Here is a 21,782-nt window from a genome sequence, read left to right as displayed (position 1 = left end):
GCATTTTGTCCCACCAAAGTGCAAGTGCTAAGTTTCTGTAACCCATTATTTTCACTTCGGAATCTCCGAGTGAAACCAATCGGAATTACCGAGATGGAAAAACTGCTTAGGTCATCACGAATCGGTCCCACCGAGTGGATTCATCCGGTCTCACCAGAACGTCTAACGTTCGAACCTTTTACACTAGTCAGTGTCTCAGAGAATTCTTTCGGTCTCACCTAGTTGTGCATAAAGGTGTGTAACGCCAGATCTTTGCTGAAGGCTATATATACCCCCACCCACATCACCTACCCTCAGAGCGAGCAACCAGGACGAAGCCACCACTTCCCATATCCATTTTCTGAGAGAACCACCTAAACTTGTGTTGAGATCAAGGCATTCCATTCCAACCATTTGATCCTTGATTTCTAGCCCCCTAAAGTTGCTTTCCACTCCAATCCTTCTCCCACCACCATGCCAAATCTGTGAGAGAGCGATTGGGTGTTGAGGAGACTATCTTTTGAAGCACAAGAGCAAGAAGTTCATCATTAATAACAACATCTATTACCTTTTGAAAAGTTGTGTTTCCTATATTGGTTAGGTTAACTTGGGAACCTCCAAATCATGTGGAGTTGAATCAAGAGTTTGTAAGGGCCAAGAGATCGCCTACTTCATGAAGATCTACCCCGAGTGAGGCTAGTCCTTCTTGGGCGTAAGCCATGATGGAATAGATAAGGTTACATGTGTTACAACGATCACCATTGTTTGCGAGACTGGCTAAAGAAAAAACTCCTACTTGCCACTATATTGTCAATGGACATGAGCTACTATCTGGTCGACGGTATCTATCCTCCGTGAGCTATCTTTGTCAACACCATCTCTAACCCAATTGGCCAGAAAATGCATCACTTTGCCCAAAGACAAGAAGCAGTTAGAAAGGATGTCGAAAGAGCACTTGGAGTTCTACAGGCCCGTTTTGTTCGTGGATTTGCTAACCAATGGGATCTGGAGACCTTGTGAAAGGTAATGGCATATTGTGTGATCATGCACAACATGATCATCGAGGATGAGGGTGAGGATGTTGTCGTAACTTTAGAATTTAAAAACATAGATGATCCTATCGAACTTCGAGACCAGAATCCAGCCACATTTGAAGAGTTTATTTAGTTGCATCAACAAATTCGGCATCGAACAACTCACGGCCGAATTTCTATACATTTTGTCAAATGTGGCCGGATTTGACTCTACAGTTTGTCCTAAATGTCTATATATATACACTTTTCGTCGGATTAGAGAGAGAGTACGCATTAAAGATGTTACACCAAGTTTGCAAAGGTTTTCTCTTCCAGGTTGGTGGCAAAATCGCAGACGCCAAGAACAACCTCATCCATCCTGTACGTCCCGGACGGTCAGCAAATGTTAGGCAGGCATGCATGAACTGCAAGTCTGCAACCCGTTTACCCTGTCACCTCAACGGACGGACTAGCTAGGTGAGATCTCCATCGGATCCAGAGAGAAAACCAGAACCCTAACAACTCCCGGAGAAATTAAATCGAGGCCGCAGACTGCACGCATCTAAGGCACGCACGGAGAGCTCACCCGCAGCTCAACAAATGAGAAGAGTACACGGATAGATATGGATGCCTTAGCTAATTGGAGGGCGAATCGCATCACATGGCATCATTCTTTGATGTTTAAGGGGTAGGTAGGTGCACTGCCCGTGCCCCTTGAGACTTGTTAGGCTCGTCTCGACGACGACGGTGCCCGTATCTGAGAATGGCAAAATAAGATGCTAGTGTTAATCAGCAGTGCGTTGTCACTTAGTCACTTGTCAGATCCGAGAATCAAGACGGCGTACATACTAAATTAAAACCACGACGAGAAATTTAAAACCAAGGGAGTATATTTTAAAGAACACGGAGATTTATTTTTCTTCTCTCGGGCAAACTAAAGCGGTGGAGCTCTCAAAGAGGGCCACTTTATTAAATTAAGAACCTGTTTGAGACTGCTCTGCTCCTTGAAATTCAGCTCCGCTTTAGAAATCATAAGCCAAACGGGATAGCTCCATGATATGCCGCTCCACAAAAAAACTAGAATCTGGGGTACAATTTTCAATTTTTTATGAAGCTCTTGAGGGGGTGCTCTAAAAAACTCTAGAAGTTGGAGTTGGGTGGAAATTACCCACCACTGCCACCAGTAAGTGGATACCCCTTCGTTTCTGCGCGCTCTACCAATTAAATAGATCATTTCCATCAAAATTTTCATTCTTGAAGCTGGAGCTAGATAGAAGCCAAACATTCTCTTTGTTAGTGCTACAACTTCTGGATAAAACTGCTCCAAAGTGAATTGACTAGAGCGAAACTGATTTTTATGAAGTGGAGTAGTCCCAAACAGGCCCTAAACATCCCAAGAGAAGAACATGGAGATGAACGGAGCGGTGCAGGTGAGAAAGAATTCCATTTTGACCTCGAGAAAATTCTGTTTTAGCATAACCACAATAGAACCAACAAAGCTTTTATGCAAGACTAAATGAAAACACAAGGAAAACAAGGAGTACCACATCATCATATTCCCCGGTCGTTTTCTTATCCCAGCGCAGCCAACACAAATCCACCAACAAAAATGTAGCACCGTATGCTTCTTTGGGTACATGTGCATGATGTACTATATCATAAACAAATTACGGACAGAGAATATAGTACCATGTCAACGTGTGGGGCTGCGGGGCATCCAACCCAAGCAACAATCAAGGAGCCGGTAGGACGTTCTATGTGCAACATGCATGAATCTTGTTGCGAACATTCCATCTGGTAAGCAACCATAACAACGAATCGCTCCGTTCTAATACTAATTCTCGTTTAGAAGGATGTATCTAGAGTTCTAGACTGACCCCTTTCCTTTTTCTTTAGGATAACACGATTTTGCCGTTTCAACATGCACGTAGGGTTATCAATCTGCAGTTCAACAAGTCATGAGCCGAGTCTCCAGTGTGCATTTTAACCCTCCCTAGCCTAGCTAGGTACCTGTGTTCGGCTGTCTAGGTCCAAGAGGAAAGGAGGGAGATCCACTCGAAATCTCCATCCCCCACACGCAAACGAGCTACCAAAACCTGGCCACCGGCCGGATCTCTATCCTCACCTATCAAATCGGTAAATAAGACACAACACGGAGCATGCCCACGTGATGCATAGATGGATCACTTGCCTTTGTGTCATTGTGTTGTGTGATGGACTGGACGGGTGGAGACGTGCACCATGAGGTGTGATGGCCGGCCGGTCCGGTCCGTCAGGCGTTGGTTGGCGGCGGCTACTTCGCTGGTGTGTCGCCGCCTAAAAGAGAGAAAATAATGGTATGGAATGGAAACGGAGAGGAGTTTGCCGAGGAGTTCAGATGGCGAGGGAATGCGAATGCACGGTTGGTACAACTCCACTATGCTGCTCGCCCTCGCCTCGCCAAGGAATAGTATAGTAGTAGCAGTACGAGAGAGACGCGCTGACTTGATCGTCGGTTAAATTGCTTGGATGGAAACGAAAGGCCTCTCAACAACAACTGCGCACCAACTGGTATAGGGGTACTAGAATCGCACCAGGTTGCAGTTTATAAAGTGTAGGATAGCGTACTACTTACATGTGTACTGGTTGCAGGCCTGCAACTTCAAGGAATGCCCTCGCATAATGAATGGTTGGTAGTTTTCTTTTGATATGAGTTTAAGGTGCGCTATGCAGACTTGCAACTGATGAGAACGTACCCACCGTCAAAATGAAATTTGGAACCGGCATGTTCTCTACTTATTCAGTTTCAACATTGCGAATCCAACTAACCGACACCCGAGCTTTGTTTTTTTACCAATCTTCTCAGATGTCATCTCAACGTGAAGCTTTGCAAGCACCTAAAAGAGCCTCCTATGATGCGTACAAATTTCAGATATTTTTAAATTTATTTGAAAAAAGAATACTGTTCACTCAGGTGCAGATGCATCCGAGCTCCGAAACGCCGGCATTACACATGTAGCCATTCAATAACACTTGGAGCTCCAAAATAGTAGTACTAGCAAAGTCACAACTTAGGAATATATACATTTCTTTTCTTGCCGTCCAATTAGGCAAAGCAAAAATGTGTCCTTTCACTAAATGATCTACTCTACAAGGAAAGACTTCATTTGCCCAACACAGTATGTCAATACTCTAACAATATAACTACAAAGAGAATAGAGAAAAGCAAACAAACAAACAAAATCCTCAAGAAACTCCCTGTCTTCTTGCCACCAGGGAGGCGAGCCATGCCATGCATGCCACGTCACATGGTGGTGGACCCATCGGTGCCCGACCGCGACAGGGCCGCCTCGCCGCCGTCGGGGCCATCCTCGTGCTCCTCGCATGCCGCAACGGCCCGCTCGAGCACGCCGACCACCTCGCTCATGGAGGGCCGCTCGCGCCCGGGCAGCCGGACGCAGTCCGCGGCCAGGTACCCGACGTAGGCGACGGCCTCCATCTCCCCCGGCGTCGGCAGCGGGAGCCGGATGTCGAGCACCCGGTGCACGCGGTCCGACTCGATGTACGGCACGGCCATGTCCACCACGTTCCTCGGCGTGCCGCTCCCCTCGTACCTCTGTATCACCTTGCACCCGGACAGCAGCTCCAGCAGCAGCACCCCGAAGCTGTACACGTCGCTCTTGTCCGTCAGGTGCTGCAGCCGGTAGTACTCCGGGTCCATGTACCCCACCGTCCCGGCCGTCACGCACGGCTCCTCGCCGCCGGCATTGTCTCCGGTGCCCAGGTTCTTGAGCAGCGAGAGGCCGAAGTCCGAGACCTTGGCGGACCAGGAGGCGTCGAGGAGGATGTTGGAGGACTTGATGTCGCGGTGGATGATGGGCGGCACGGCGTAGGTGTGCAGGTACTCGATGCCGCGCGCCGCGCCGAGGGCGAGGCGGAGACGCGACGGCCAGGAGGCGAGCGGCGGCGAGAGCGGGGCCGGGCGCTTGTGGAGGTGGTCGTGGAGGGTGCCGTTGTGCATGAACTCGTACACCAGGATGTGCTCGCCGCCGTCGGCGCAGAACCCCAGCAGCCGAACCAGGTTCTTGTGGTTCAGGCGGGAGAGCAGCGAGAGCTCCGAGACGAAGGCCGACTCGTGGTTGACGCGACGCGCCGCGGCGGCGGCGGCGGAGGATGAGGCGCCCGAGTCACGCCGCTCCGCGCGCTTGATGGCGACCTCGCGGCCGTCGGGGAGGGCCGCGCGGTAGACGGCGCCGAAGCTGCCGGAGCCGATGCGGTGGGATGGCGAGAAGACGTCCGTGGCGGCCCGGAGCGCTGCCAGGGGAAACTGCTCCACCGTCGTGTTCGGGCCCTTGGAGAGCAGCATGCTGAGCCGCCGCGGCACGCGCGGCGCCGTGGCTGTCATCGGCTCGGCGTGGATGCGCCCGGAGTCATGGGAGCCGCTGCTGCGGCTTCGGCTGCGCCGGCGCAGGCAGTAAGCGACCAAGAGCGCGGCGACGAGGACCACGAGTCCTGAACCAGCTCCAAAGCTTATCATGGCGATCACAAGATCGCTCGGCCGCCGCTTCTTCCTCATGTGGTGAGAGGTCGACGCCCACGGGTTGGACGTAGGCGCCTGCGCATTCATGGGAGGAGTGTAGCCGCAGGGGTAGCAGATGGCCGCGCCATCGCTGTCACAGAGCATCGCGGAGCCCGACCAGACGCCGCACGGGCACGACCTTGCCGGCGCGCACGGACCCGGCAGGACCTTGTCGAACACCTTCCTCACCCCGCCGGCAACATCTCCGCCCCAGCACACCAGCGAGTAGTCGGACATGAGCACCCCGCACACCACCTTCCCCTTGGCTTCCAGAGCGACGAACTGCTCCTGCTTTATCTGCGGCGGCACAGCCGCGTCCTCCTCCGGCCAGCAGGAGACCGTCCAGTTCCCCCACAGCACGCACGTGAGCGCGTCGCCCACCGCCACCGTGGACACGGCGCGAATCAGCTTCGGCGGCGCCGCGGCAGCAACAGCCGCCGCCTCTCCCCAGCACCCCAGCATGCCTCTGTGGTCCACCGCGCAGGCGTGCCTGTCACCGGCGGCGAGCAACATGTACCTGCCCCTCGGCTCCCGCCCCACTGCGTCCCCATTGCCATAGCACTTCAGCTCACCCGTCCCGGCCACCAGCCCGCAGACGAACCCGCCGCCCGCCGCCAGCGCCGAGAATCCCACCTCTTCCGGCACGACCCCCCATTCCCACCTCCAGCACTTTATCCTCTTCTCCACTAGCCCGCACACGTACTCCCCGCCGCCGGCCACCGCAGACAGCGCCTCGCCCCTGTACACCCTCTTGGACGGTTCCTCGCTTTCATTCAAGTCCCACCAGCGCATGGACACGGGCGGCGAGGAGATCGGGTCGACGGAGCAGAGGTACCCATCACCGGCGACGAGGGCGGAGAAGGGCGTGGCACTGCCGCCGCCATATCCGTACTTGCGGGGGCTAGCGGAGCGGTTGGAGACGCTGGCGCAGGAGAGCTGGTAGCCTGTACCGTTGGACACGAGGCCGCAGGCGAGGTGGTGCGGGGAGGCGGTGTTGGTGCCGACGGCGGCGATGGCGATGGTGGGAAGCGGGAAGGAGGAGGAGGAGGCGACGAGGGGTGGGAGGGCGAGGAGGAGAGCGAGCAGGGTTAGAGGTGAGCGGGAAAAAATGGGAGACATTGGGTTGGGGGCGAGGTGGGGGGAGGAGGAGGAGAAGGGGAGGAGATTGTGTAGACCATTGTCGCGTGGGGCGAGCGGGTGGAAGGAGACCAGGAGACGAGATCGAGGAGAGAACGGGAGCGAGGGAAGGAAGGAGGTTTAAAGGTTGGTGTCCCTTTCATTGCCCTTTTTCTTTTTCTTTTTCTTCTTTTAATAATGAAGTCTTAGACCCACATTTGTAGTGGAAAACTGTTAGATTTTGGGGTGCATGTGGGTTTTTTTTCTCATGCTTGATTCACTGTGTAATCAGTTTATTTTTTTCTATTTCATATCCAGCTAATAATTTATGAAATTACAATACTTGTATTAATAGTTATTTCTTCTCAGACCACATTTCTCCCTTCTCTAGCGACGAACACAAATTCGTCAACGACGGGTGAAGATATATGGGGTTAGGTTAAGGTTCGATATCCGAATGGGTCATTCACCGGTGCTAGGGAATAGAAGTATAGCCAACGGAGGTGGATGACAAAATGGTAGTGCAACCATGGGTGACACCTAGAGTACCTTTAATTGGGATGAGATTGAGTGGGGAGAAAGATCGATACTGAGCACTAAGGAGGAGATGAAGAGGAGTGATCATGGACATGAGAATGTGATCGGTTAGACAGATGGAATGGTGGAAAGGAAGTTTTTTTCATTGATATATAGCAAAGTATGTGCAAATCCAAAACAAAAGCAAACAAACCAGAAAGTACTGTTGCATGTGGGATCAACCAATTTCAGACAAACGCTTTCCAGTGATCTTGGCCAACACTAGCTAGTTAGATCACGATTCTAGAAAATTCTCATTGAATGTGTCCTAGGTGATCCCTTAGCTTTAGTATGGTGATCACATAACATGTTAACAACACAAAAGACTTAGGAGTTAGGACTAGTGAGACATCCATATCACACTACCATTGTTTTTTGGGAGCACGTAGATACGCGGTTACTCAGGGTTTTCTTTGGTCTTGCTTCCTTTATAAGCAAGCACCTACCAATTTCATTACCAATTTATAAAATAGGCATATTTCATCCTCTAAGAAAAATATTTGAGCATTTATGCCATTTTTCATCATCATGATCATTGTATTTATTTTTTGAAACAGAGCAACTGAATTGCCTCATCGATTAGTTAAGGGGAAAGAGAATTGTTGAGTTAATTATCGGAAAATCGGGCGAAACTGACATGGGCAGACCACAAACGAATTACTTACGAAGCAGGAAGCCTCATGGTGGGATGATCAATCTGAAAAATACCCAATGCGCAACGATAACAAATCCCCACACTTCTACATCTGAATGAAACCCTCAACAAAGCCACCTCGGCTGAAGACAACATGCATTGCCAAATCCACATAGACAAGTCAATCCATGAAGATGGCCCAAGGTACAGAGGACCATCCATTAAGCAGCAATGGATACCTTTCGTATGGCACCACTCATCTTTCATTTTTTTTCAGAGTCTTCTCTACCTTCTTTGTTTTTCCCTTGGCAGCCTTTCTCGTCAGGAAGCAAGCAATCGCCTTGCCAAGTCTAGGGCTAGGCTACCACCAAGCAAGTGAGCAAGTCACAATGCTCTTTCACAAAGAGTCTCAGAATAAGAAGCCAACACACCTGCCTGATTAACCTCATCACAGACTGACACTACATGTCCTACGGTCACATGCAATTGAGTTCCAATAGCATCGGAACCTCCATGATCCACAAGGCAAGCGATTGTTGATCAGTTGGCATGACCTCTCTTCCCTGATTTCCTCAGCAGTTCGTCAGTGTCATGTTTCGCACCCCAAAACTACTGTAAATCCGTTGGTGTTGGTGACACCGCCTACATAACCTATGACCCCCACCTCAAATTCGCCTTACCTCTATCATCGCCATTGCAACCTCTGTGATATCGCCACCTCTGACTCAAACTTGCCTTGCCCCCGTTGTTGTCGATGCCAGTACCTCGGTGCAAGATCGCTTTCGGTGATGTTGTCATTGTGCAGGGTAGTCGCCGCTTCCATCGTGAGGAAACATGGATCACGAAGAAGCCATACGATTAGAAGACTGGACCGAGAACTGCAAAGATTTTAGCCACGTAAGCTATACGACTATATCGTTGCGCTATATTATTAGGATTTCGATGCATGCGTCATGTGTGCATAAGAATATGATCATAACTTATATTGACCGTTGTACCCGATTATGAAGGAAAAGGGAGATAATTCTCTCACGAGCTTTCCTTGCTGACTTGTGAAACAACTCCATTCAATTCTTCACGTGCATCATTTGTAGTGTACCTCCAAGAGTATCGAGAGGTCCAATGTCCCCTGAAGTGGGAGAAAATGATGTGCATTGTGCTCGTGTGAGTCGTCTCACTCGACGCATAAAATGGACAAGAAAAAGTGGACTAAATTGTTTTCGAGAAAGCGAAACCACATGTAAAGAACACGAGTTACTTCCACATATATATAAACAAAACTTGCATTCGATAATCATGACTCGCTAGGAGGTACGGTTCATCCGTAAGGTGGACGATTTCTGTCACGCGGGAACTATTCGAGGCGGCTTTGCGCATATTCTCGAAGGTTTTGTGCCCACAGACATATCTGCCACCAGAAACCTTAATCATCATCAGTACTACAAGTCATGTGATCTGTCATACTTGTAATAGCATGGCAATTGCAACCCATAATTCTTTTGAGTCATACGCCGCCGTATAAGACATGGATGAAGATCTCATGAGACGGCAGGGAGCTTGAGACTAATCCATACGCGGTTTCAGCCTTCCAGGAATGAGGACTCGCTGACCATCAACGTAGTGCGTACTCTCTGACTGAATGGCCGAAACAAAGGTCGCTCCATGGGCCATGGCACGCGTTCCTTCCTGCGGCGACGTCCAAACTGGGGTGGATGAAAAGGATGCAACAGTCTCTTTCCAGCCCCCCTTGGAGATGCTCGATCAGACCTCCGGTGAAACAGAGATGTACATGTACGCCAGTTTGTGCAGCCACAGGTTCTGAGATCGGCTGGATTGCGTTTGGATTTTACACGCCGCTAGTACGTGTCACCAGAATCCGACTACGGAAACTAGTAGGAGTAGATGCTTGCTTGCAAGTGCCGATCATCATGGTTGGCAAGCCCTCCTAACATCTTCTCCTAGTTCCACCCTATGCTAGTTTCATTTTCCTTGATGAAGATTTGGGTTTGCTCTCGCCTACCTGTTTTGCTTGGCCGAACCGTTCAGTGTTGTCTATGTTGATGAATAGCTAGGTTGGTGCAGGAGATCAGATATTGTACTGCCGTTTGTTTAACCCCAGCTGCTTTACATTGAAGGTCGACGAGTACAGGTGTGTAATGATCTGAACACGAAATGCAGCGTTGCCATCCTTTCCTGTTTGAATTTTTTGCGTGCAAGTGGACAAAGTGGTCGTATGTCAATCTCCACTTTTGGACCAAAACCAGTTTTACCTGGTCATTTCTTTACACAAAGGCTCGGAGCTTCCCCGGAGAAAAATTTCCCACCTGAACTTTTTAGCTTTCCACATGTGTAATCACTTGCTGATTCTTCCTCCATGATCAGTTTTTCTTGTGAATTCGTAGGATTTTAGACTTCTCTTATTCCAGATTTTTGTCAGGCCTCAAGTTATGAGCACGAAAACAGAACAAAAATAGTCCCGCCTTGTGCTCAAAATATTACAGGCCTGAACTTCCTTACATTTCGATTACCTTCTATTTACCAACTTTCTTCAGACCTTAAGTTGAATTCTTAATACATCTATGCCATCCGTTGACTATATTTCTTATTCTATTAATGATAAACGCATTGTCAAATTCGTCGCGTCTACGATTTACAAAAGTAGCCGCCACTGAATTATTTTGCAGACTGATGCAGCACTAGCTAAATCCAAAAATTTGCATTCGGCAGTTCACACTTTGCAGATTTTAGAAACCACAAAGCATCTAATTAGTCTCTGGCTGCGAATGTGACAAAGCAAAGAGACGTTCCACCGTACTTTAATCCTACCAATAATCATTACTGGAGTCCATTTAAAAGCAACAGAGGGAGATCAAGTAGTACTAGTGTAGTACTGTCATAGTACTGTAAGGGTTGGTGGATCTTGAGGGGAACATCTTAACAGCAGAAAACTTTGTATGCCTCTTTTATGCATAGTGCTAAAGCTAATTCTACAAATATATGCGAACTGAAATATACACAAGTTGTCCTTGAAAAAACAGACCAATAAGAGAGAAGACTTTCAAACAACTGTGTTCACTGTATTTGGAACGACTCGTCCACATCAGAAAACTTATGATATTAGAGAGAAAACAGTAGCATCTTTCTTTATTTATTATGCTTGTACGCTGTTATTCTTTTCATTTCGTTTCAATTCAGTTTTCCTTATAAATTGGATCAATCTCTATTTTTTTGAAGTGAGATCATATTCAGGTGGGAGCCACTTCCCCGTGACAGTTTTTGCTATTTTTCACAACTGGATTGCTCGTACGCATATACAAAATGTCCTACCAAAAATCCCCCATTCTTTTTTTGAAGAACGTCATCGTGAGGGCAGGGGTTCTGCAGTTCATTAAGAAGAATAAAGATAGTGTAGTTTACAAGGAAGACCGAACCCAAAAACCTAATGGTTCCTTGTTAATTAGTATGAAAACCCAAAAAGGAGGGGGAAAACACACTAGAGTTTGGTGATAGGTAGTAGGAGGAGCTTGAAAAAATAAACAGAAAAGAGTATCCCATTCTGGTGCTGAACATAATGCCAACTTTCGGAATTGCTTTGTGCACACAGTTTGTCTAATTCACATCTAGATGTTTTTTAAGAACGTCACATCTAAACTCCCACAAATGTATAATGCAGTAACAAGAAACAAAAAAAACTAGAACAAAAAAAAATAGACCACAAACAAAATAGACATCAGTTTTATATCACATCTAGATGTGTCCTAGACAGACCCAATGAATAATAGCTCTACTTTTTATTTTATTTTTGACCAATAATAAAGAGAAATTACCTTGCATTTGCAGGTATGTCGATCGTTTTTCTTTTCTTTTCTTTTGCGTAACACTTGATCGTGATCAGCTAGAATTTCAACAGAATGGATTTGTGTACGAACAGAGGTCGATTTAGACACTGTTACCGCAAGAGACTGAACTGGATTCGGCAGGCCTAGCGGAGCTATAGCCTATAGCTAGCACCAAGACTCCGGGAGCTTCTCGAAGTTGTTGTTGTTGTGTGTGTTTGACGAATAATCAATCAGTCGTTCTTTGGACCTTGATCGTTGCAGGCGCGCTCCAAGTAGTTTCCGATGATCCCTAAAAAAAAAGTAGTTTCCGATGAAGACCCGTACGTCGCGTGAGTGCGTGCGTGCGCTCTCATGTCTGCTTCCGGGTGGTTCTAGAAGCCGAAAGGCTCCCTTGCCGGGACGACGGGCTCCTGCGCGGCGGCGGAGGGACGAACGGGTCATGGTATCCGCGGCATCGTCGGCGTCCAGTCGTTCCGACTCTGACCAACCCCGTTTTAGGTAACCGCTGAAGCGTCTTCCACCGGGCCGGGGCCGGAAAATGGTTGGCGCGTTGCACGGAGAAGGCAGGGCATTGGAAGCATGTGTTGCTACTGTAAAGAATGATTTGATCTAACCGTAACTTTCATTGATGATCCATGAGGATTATATACATAGGGAACCGTCGCCACGAACGGATGCGTCCGATCGTGAGGGTCGTGGGAATGTCGAACGGGTGCCTGTAGCAACCGACGTCCGTTTACACAAGGGAGGATTATCCCTAATAACAGAATTAATTTAAATCCTAATACTCCCCCTAATCCTCGCTTGTCCTTGAGACCGGTCATCTTTGAAATATTCTCCTCTAAAACCCTGTGGAAAAAATTAAGAAGAAAACATACAATATGCCATGAAAAACTTCTTCTAAAACCCAGTGGGAAAATAAGGAGAAAATGACATATATCATCCATGCTTGCATTGATATTGCCTCATTAAAAATCTTACATGAGAAACCATTTGGAAAAACTCATAAAGAAAAAGAGTGCAATATTAATGATCTTATGATCTTAACAGGTTATATCTTAGGAGATTTCTCCCCCTGAATTTTGCAAGTCTCGAAGTCGTCGCATACCAATTCCAGTTATATATTTATAAAACAGAGAACTTGATAAGGACTTAGTAAACAGATCAGTGAGGTTGTCGCATGACTTCGTTTGCAAAATACTTATCTCCCCCTTTTCTTGCTGATCATGGGGATAAAATAATTTAGGAGAAATATGCTTCGTAATATTGCTCTTAATATAACACGTTTGCATTTGTGCAATACAAGCAGCATTATCTTCATAGATAATAGTGGATGATTTTAACGAACCAATCCCACTTGAACTTTGGACAAAGTTCATCATTCTGCGAAGCCATACACATTCTCGTGTTGCTTCAAACAAAGCAATTATCTCACAATGATTGGTGGACATTGCCACTAAGGTTTGCTTTGTCGACTTCCAAAAGAAGGTCGTACCTCCATGTAAGAAGACAAAACCAGTCTGCGATTTGGCATCATGGGGATCTGACAAGTATCCAGCATCACAATACCCCACCGTGGTTCTCTCTTGATTTTTCTTATAGAATAAACCAAGATCTTTGGTGCCCTGAAGATATCTAAAAATATTCTTCACACCAACCCAATGCCTTTTCGTTGGTGATGCACTGTATCTAGCCAGTAAATTAACTGCAAATGCTATGTCAGGTCTGGTGCAGTTTGCTAGGTACATTAATGCTCCAATAGCACTGAGGTAAGGAAACTCAGGTCCTAATACCTCTTCATCATCACCCTTAGGCCTAAATGGGTCTTTATCTCTTTCAAGAGATCTGACGATCATAGGTGTTTTTGACGGGTATGCTTTATCCATATTGAACTTTTCCAATATCTTTTGGATATAAGCAGACTGATGAACAAGTATTCCTGAAGAAAAATGTTCAAGTTGCAAACCAAGACAAAATTTGGTTTTACCCAAATCTTTCATCTCAAATTCCGTCTTCAAATGATTACATGCCTCATGTATTTCTCGTGTAGTCCCAATGATGTTCAAGTCATCAACATACACGAAAATTATACAAAATCCATCAGTGGATTTCTTGATAAACACACATGGACAATCATTGTTGTTTGAGTAACCCTTCTTCAGAAGGAACTCGTGTTACGGCATATCTCTCTCAAGGTAGTTTTGGTGATTGATGACAACATGTTTGCACTAATCTTGTGCTTTGAATAATTCACAGATTCTCCCCTGGCACGAGACGTCTTCTTCCCCTCGGAGTGTATTTCAAGACGGTGTAGCTCTTTCGTTTCTTTCTCGGTGGACTAGTTGCGTAGAGGGCACCGTACTATCAAGAGGGGGTCCGCTGGGGTTTTGCATGGGTGGAATCATCACGTACACATCAGTTTCTCATCCTCCGAGCTTTTCCTGTCCATTGAAGAGATCTCTCCTCTCTTCCATGTCCTGTCTGGGTCTAAGCGGCAGTACCGTGCACCCAGCGGTAGTACCGCTGAGAAGCCACAAGCGGCAGTACCGCTCCGCAGCGGTAGTACCACCGTGACTCCACAGCAGTAGTACCACTGGGGGCCTGGCACCTCCGCCTGGTCCTCAGCTTCTTTGAGAGATCCCTTCTCCCTCTCTCTCTCCCCCAGCGGTAGTACCGCACTGCCTGCGGTACTACGGCCGAAGGGTCACAAGCGGCAGTACCGCTCCACAGCGGTACTACCGCCCTTGACCCCACTGCCGTAGTACCGTTGGGCAGTCTGGCTCCTACCGCCTCGATTCGAGAGGTCTTTTTCTCGTGTCGGGTTTTGCGGCACTAGTGACGGTTGTAGTGGCGGTAGTACCGTTCCTGGAGCGGTAGTACCGCCCTACCACCGCGGTAGTACCGCAGTTGGATTTGTTCCCTACTAGTCTCCTTAGCGCGGCAGTATCGCTGGCTGGCGCGGCAGTACCGTTGTCCTGGCGGTAGTACCGCCCCCTCTCAGCGGTAGTATCGCCCTGTGCGGGGCTGGTTGGTGGGGGGCAACGGGATTGTTGCCCCCACTATAAAAGGGAGTCCCCTTCTTCCTTCTCACCTACCTCTTCTCTTCACAAGCTCCATTTATTGCTCAAGCTCCATTAAATACTTCAAGCTTCATTTTCACCCGATCTATCTCTCTAACCAATCAAACTTGTTGATTTGCTCGGGAGTGGTTGAGAAGGCTCCGATCTACACTTCCACCAAGGGATTTTCGATTCCCCCACTCATCCCTAGCGGATCTTGTTACTCTTGGGTGTTTGAGCATCCTAGACGGTTGAGGTCACCTCGGAGCCATATTCCATTGTGGTGAAGCTTCGTGGTCTTGTTGGGAGCCTCCGATTAAGTTGTGGAGATTGCCCCAACCTTGTTTGTAAAGGTTCGGTCGCCGCCTTCAAGGGCACCAATAGTGGAACCACGGCATCTCGCATTGTGTGAGGGCGTGAGGAGAATATGGTGGCCCTAGTGGCTTCTTGGGGAGCATTGTGCCTCCACACCGCTCCAACGGAGACGTACTTCCCTTCAAAAGGAAGGAACTTCGGTAACACATCCTCGTCTTCACCGGATCCACTCTTGGTTATCTCTTACCTTTACTTGTGCAAGCTCTTTAGTGTTTCTACCCTTGCTTGCTTGTATGCTTGTTATTATTGCATCATATAGGTTGCTCACCTAGTTGCACATCTAGACAACCTACTTTGATGCAAAGTTTAATTTGATAAAGAAAAGCTAAAAATTGGTAGTTGCCTATTCACCCCCCCCCTCTAGTCAACCATATCGATCCTTTCAATTGGCATTAGAGCCTCGTCTCTTTATTAAGGACTTTACCGTCCAAAGAGTATGGTTGATACCGTAGACGGTGTGGAGGAACAGTCCGGTGTGAATCCGATCTCGTCTACGGGAGATGGGGGAACTTCGGTCTCTCGTGAGGAGTTCAATGTGGCCTTGGAGACATTGAAAACCTCCATGAAGACCGAAGTTGAAAGCATGTTTACTAAATTTCTTGAGGGGCTTAAACTATCCACCGCACCGTTGAAAGTGGGTGATCCCGCCAACAAGGTGTCGGATGCTATCCCCGACAAGGGGGAAGCTAGTAGTGAAAAGGCTCCTTCTTCTAGTGGCAAGAATGGCACTGGCATCTTTGCCCATGTGGAACCACCACTTGTTTATGGTGGACCGGTTCCTTCCACTCATTTGAATCATGCCGGTCCTCCCCCTAAGATTGTGAAAAATGAGGATTTTGATTCTTGGGTTTACCGCTTTAAACGTCATTTAAATCATGTGAACACTAACCTTTGGAGAATCATTGAAGAAGGTTTCTATCCACATGATCCAAGCAACTTCACTCCTCGAGAAGCCGCGGACAATCAATTCAATGAGAATGCTCTCTTCATCATTCAAGATGCAATTCCACCCGAAGACCTACCTCATCTTCGTCCCTTCGCCTTGGCCAAAGATGCATGGCATTGTGTCGTGTCTCTCTACCGGGGAAGCGCAAGCATTCAACGCTCCAACTATGAAGTGGTACAAGATGAGGCCGATGAGTTTGCAATGAAGGAAGATGAAGAACCTCGTGAGCTTTATCGGAGAGTAACCAAACTCGCGGTCTCACTACGAGATCACGGGAGCAAGGACACGGATGACAATTGGATCAAGCGCAAATTCCTCAAGGCAATGATGCCCTACCACAAGGCCATGTCCTCCGTCATTCGTCAAAGACCGGACTTCCACACTTTGACCTCAAGCGAAGTGTTGGATGAGTTTGTGGCCATGAACATTTTGGACAAGACCGCCGACAATGCGGTGCTCCGTTCTCAACGGGCAAAGAAGCCTAACCTTGCTTTGAAGGCCAAGCTCACCGTGGAAGAAGAAGAAGAGGAAGAAGAGGAGAGCAACCCCGAAGATACGAAGTATGCATATCATGAACACATGGCACTTGCTTCAAGGCAATTTTGGAGCAAGAAAAACTCGAGGCCCAACTTTAGCAAAAACAACTCGAGTGGCACAAGGGGCAAGCAACGTGTAAGGACTTGCTACAATTGCGGCAACGTGAGTCATTTCGTTGCGGAATGCCCGTATGAGAAGAGGGAAGACAATGGTGGCAAACTCATCCGAAAGGACAAGGCCAAGTCGTTCCCCAACAAGAACAACTTCACCAAGAAGACTCCTCCCAAGGCTTTGGTTGTGCAAGAAGAGTACAATGAGGATGATGACGATGATGAAGATGATGAGTCGGTTGCCATGGCCTCCGTTGCCATTGCAACAACGTCACGGGTGTCTCTCTTCGACTCACCCAACGAGAGCATCACCGCCAAGTGCCTCATGGCTAAAGCCACCAACAAGGTAACCTCCAACATCAAAACTACCATCATTAATCATCCTTCCCCAACGGATAGCATTAATGAACTTGAGGGAGCTAATGTGGAGGCTAACGAGTTTGAGGCCTTTATGGGCAAACTCAAGGGAAAATCCAAGAAGCACTTTGTTGCTCTCTTGGAACAACTTGGTGAGGCCAATGACATGATCGAGGCTCACGAAGACACCATCTCTAAGATGGAAGGGCATAGTCGTGACTATGCCGATGAGATTTCGGATCTTTCCAATGCTCTTGAGGAAGAGCGTGGTCTTCGTTTGGCTCTTGAGGAGTCACACAACGTTGATCATGCTAAGTTAAAGAAAGATTATGATCATGCCCTCATTGTTTCTCGTGTGCTAAATTCCGAGAAGGCCAAACTCGGGGTTGATCTTGCTAGACTCAAAGAGGAGTTTGATATACTTGACAAGGCCCACAAGGCCTTGAAGGGTATTCACGCTAGTCTCAAGGAGTCTCATGATCAACTCCAAGTGAAGCTAACTAAGGAGAAAGCAACTTTTCCTCATATGGTTTTAATTGATAATGCAAATGCTACTAACCCGTGTTGTGAGCATATACATCTTGTTGAGGAAAATGCTAAGTTGAAGGAGCAACTTGAGAGAGGTCTTGCGACTTGCATACAAGGCAAGAAGAACCTCAACGATCTCTTGATCAACCAAAAGGGAGGTGTGGCCAAGGAAGGGGTTGGGTACGTGCCCGACTCCAAGAACAAGAAGAAGAATGACAAGACCAAACGACCTCCTCCCCTCATGCAAACCTTTGTGAGGGAGGGAGAGAGTGTCCCCGAGGAGAAGAAGAAGAACAATGTCAAGAAGGGCAATGTCACCCCTCCCAACAAAGCCGGCGATTTTAATCCTTCTTATGTGTTATGCCGTGCTAGTGATGGGCATGTTTATGCCAAATTTGTTGGTTCTCTTCATGAGTACATTGAATGGTCTATTTGGGTTCCTAAGACCCTTGTTACTAACATCAAAGGACCCATTACAAAATGGGTACCTAAAACCAAGCATTGATCTCTTGTAGGTGTTTGCTTCCGGTGGTGGATCATGGTTGCTCGATAGCGGAGCTACAAATCATATGACCGGAAGCAAGGACTTGGTGGTGGACGTGCACAAAGTTCCATCTATGCCCACCAATGTCGAGTGGGGTGACGCCTCATCCTCTAAGGTATTGGGACTTGGCAAGGTGGTCATCTCTCATGATCTCACGATCGAGAAGGTCATGCTTGTTGAGTCCCTTGCATACAATTTACTTTCCGTTCGTCAACTTGCAATCATGGGCTTTGCCACTTTCTTTGATATCGATACCGTGGCCCTCTTGTGGAGCAAGACTCTTAAAGTAGCTTTTGTTGGGCATGTCGAGAACGGTCTATATGTGATTAACTTTTCGGAGCGACCCACTAAGACCGCGACATGCCTAATGGCTAAAGTTGATGTGGGATGGCTTTGGCATCGCCGTTTAGCCCATGTCAATATGAGATCTTTGCAAAGTCTCCTCAAGGGGGACCATGTCCGTGGACTAACGAATGTTAGTTTTGTTAAAGATCGTGCTTGCAGTGCCTGTATCGAAGGAAAGCTACATGAGAAGGCTCACCCTCCCACGACTATCATTTATTCAAAGAGGCCCTTGGAGCTCCTTCACATGGATCTTTTTGGGCCCCCATCCTTCGATAGTCTTGGAGGTAGGAAGTATTGCTTGGTGATTGTGGATGACTACTCAAGGTACACGTGGGTGTATTTCTTCAAGAGGAAGAGCGAGACCCAACAAACCGTCATTGACTTTGCAAATGAAGCACAACGTCAACACAATGCAAAGATCTTGACAATAAGAAGTGACAACGGCACCGAGTTCAAGAACTACACCTTGGATGAATTTCTTAGTGATGAGGGAATCAAGCATCAATATTCCGCACCATACACCCCTCAACAAAACGGTGTTGCGGAGAGGAAGAACCGGACGTTGATGGATGCGGCAAGGACCATGATGGCGGAGTTCAAGTCTCCATACAACTTTTGGGCCGAAGCCATCAACACCGCGTGTCATGCATCCAATCGGCTCTACCTCCGCAAGGGCTTGAACAAGACTCCATATGAGATACTCACCGGTAACAAGCCCAACCTCAAGTACTTCCGGGTATTCGGGTGTAAGTGTTTCATTCTCAAGAAAGGTGTTCGGTTGTCTAAATTTGAGGCTAGAGCTTATGAGGGCATATTTGTTGGTTATGCTACAAACTCTCATGCTTACCGTGTCCTCAATAAATCCACGGGACTTATTGAGGAGACGTGTAACGTGGAGTTTGATGAGAATAACGGCTCCCAAGTGGAGCAAAGTGGCACTTGTGATGTAGGTGATGAAATTCCTCCTCAAGCCATAAGAAGAATGGGTGTTGGTTTCATCCTACCCATTGAGGAACCCCTTGTGGCCGAAGGAGAAGGACAATGCTCCACTCAAGTGGAGCCATCACCAACCCAAGGCCCACACGCTTCCGAAGAACAAAGTGAAGGCCCTCAACCTCATGAACAAGACCAAGGGCAAGATCATACTCAAGACGGTGTTGACACACCAAGTGATGCCCAAGGTCAAGTTCTCTCCCCCGAGCAAGTTCAAGATCAAGAACAAGCTCATGACGGCGCTCAAGATGATCAAGTAACCGCTCCTCAACTCACCACCGAGGAGGAATTAGAGCGTCGTGCCGCCAAGGTTGCTTCCAAGCTCTCCACCAAGGATCATCTCATGACGAATGTGCTTGGAAGCTTAAGAAAGGGGGTAAGCACTCGTAGACAATTAGCAAATTATTGTGAGCATCACGCGTTTGTCTCTTGTGTGGAACCCCACAAGGTCTATGAGGCGCTAGAAGATCCGGATTGGCTCAATGCCATGCACGAAGAACTCAACAACTTCGAGCGCAACAAAGTGTGGAGATTGGTGCCAAGGCCAACGGGGAACCACAATGTCATTGGAACCAAGTGGATATTCAAGAACAAGCAAGATGCCCATGGGATTATCATTCGCAACAAGGCTCGTTTGGTAGCACAAGGCTACTCCCAAGTCGAGGGTATCGACTACGGTGAAACCTTTGCTCCCGTTGCTCGTCTTGAATCCATTCGCATGTTGATTGCATATGCTTCTCATCATAACTTTAAGTTACAACAAATGGATGTGAAGAGTGCTTTTCTTAATGGTCCCATTAATGAATTGGTTTACGTCAAGCAACCCCCCGGGTTCGAGGATCCCTACTTTCCCGATCATGTGTATCAACTCGATAAGGCACTCTATGGCCTTAAACAAGCCCCACGTGCGTGGTATGACCACCTTACCGAGTTGTTACAAGACCGTGGTTTTGAAGTTGGGCTAATCGACCCCACTCTTTTTACTAAGAAGGTCAAAGGGGAGTTGTTTGTGTGCCAATTATATGTTGATGATATTATCTTTGGTTCTCCTAACAAAGCTTTCAATGAGGAATTTGCCGCTCTCATGACCTCAAAGTTCGAGATGTCCTCCATGGGAGAGTTGAAGTTCTTTCTAGGGTTCGAAGTGAAGCAAAGAAGAGAAGGAACCTTCATCAATCAATCCAAATACACTCAAGACATGCTCAAGAGATTCAAGCTAAGTGACGTCAAGCCGGCCTCCACTCCAATGCCCACCAAGTGCCAACTTGACTTAGATCCCAATGGTAAAGTGGTGGATCAAAAGGTATATCGTTCCATGATTGGTTCCTTGCTTTACCTTTGTGCATCTAGACCGGACATCATGTTGAGTGTGGGAATTTGTGCACGGTTTCAAGCCGCACCTAAGGAAAGTCACTTTGTGGCGGTCAAACGAATCTTTCGATATTTGGCTCATACCCCAAACTTTGGCTTATGGTACCCAAGAGGATCAAACTTCAAGCTTGTAGGGTACTCGGATTCCGATTGGGCGGGAGACAAAGTGGATAGGAAGTCCACTTCCGGAGGGTGCCAATTCCTTGGTTGCTCTTTGGTAAGTTGGTCTTCCAAAAAGCAAAGTTGTGTGTCTCTCTCGTCCACTGAGGCGGAGTATGTTGCCGCCGGTAGTTGTTGTGCACAACTTCTATGGATGAGGCAAACTTTAAAGGATTACGGTGTCACTTGTGACAAAGTGCCTCTTTGGTGTGACAATGAAAGTGCCATCAAGATTTCTCTCAACCCAGTGCAACACTTCAAGACGAAGCATATTGAGATTCGGTATCACTTCATCCGGGATCACATTAGGCGAGGAGAGATCGAGCTCAACTATGTCAACACTCATGACAACCTTGCAGATATTTTCACGAAGCCCTTGGATGAAGCAAGATTTCGCGAGTTAAGGCATGAGCTAAATATCATTGATTCGAGCAATGTGGCTTAAACCCGTGCACACCCTACCACGCTCAATTTGTTGTCTAGTTTAGGTGTAGGCATGGACATAGGGGGAGTGTTGTTCTCTCAATGAACTCTCCCTCCCCCCATTATGCATAAATTGATCAAGTCTTTCACTTTAGCCATTGTTGATGGCACTTGTGCTTAAAAGACGAGTTTTGGTCATGGGCCCAAGGTTAAAATCTTCGCGGTGCCATACCTTTTGACTCAAACATAGGTGGCCTCGGCCACCGCCCTCTTGTGAAGAGGTGTGTCTTGGTCGTTTGCTGGTGTGTTTGCCATTTTTG

General features: G+C 47.7%; 1 protein-coding gene across 1 annotated transcript; it reads right to left on the bottom strand.

The window, feature by feature from the left end:
• Positions 1-4,040: 4,040 nt before the first annotated feature.
• Positions 4,041-6,748, bottom strand: LOC123189283 (serine/threonine-protein kinase-like protein CCR4). Its single transcript, XM_044601663.1, has one exon. It carries the CDS (start codon positions 6,667-6,669, stop codon positions 4,276-4,278), a length of 2,394 nt encoding a protein of 797 aa, XP_044457598.1. The 5' UTR covers positions 6,670-6,748; the 3' UTR covers positions 4,041-4,275.
• Positions 6,749-21,782: the final 15,034 nt, after the last annotated feature.

This window comes from Triticum aestivum, chromosome 2A (assembly GCF_018294505.1).
Source record: "Triticum aestivum cultivar Chinese Spring chromosome 2A, IWGSC CS RefSeq v2.1, whole genome shotgun sequence".
NCBI lineage: Eukaryota > Viridiplantae > Streptophyta > Magnoliopsida > Poales > Poaceae > Triticum > Triticum aestivum.
The sequence above is the reverse complement of the archived record's forward strand: the minus strand, read 5'-3'. Positions and strand labels throughout refer to the sequence as shown.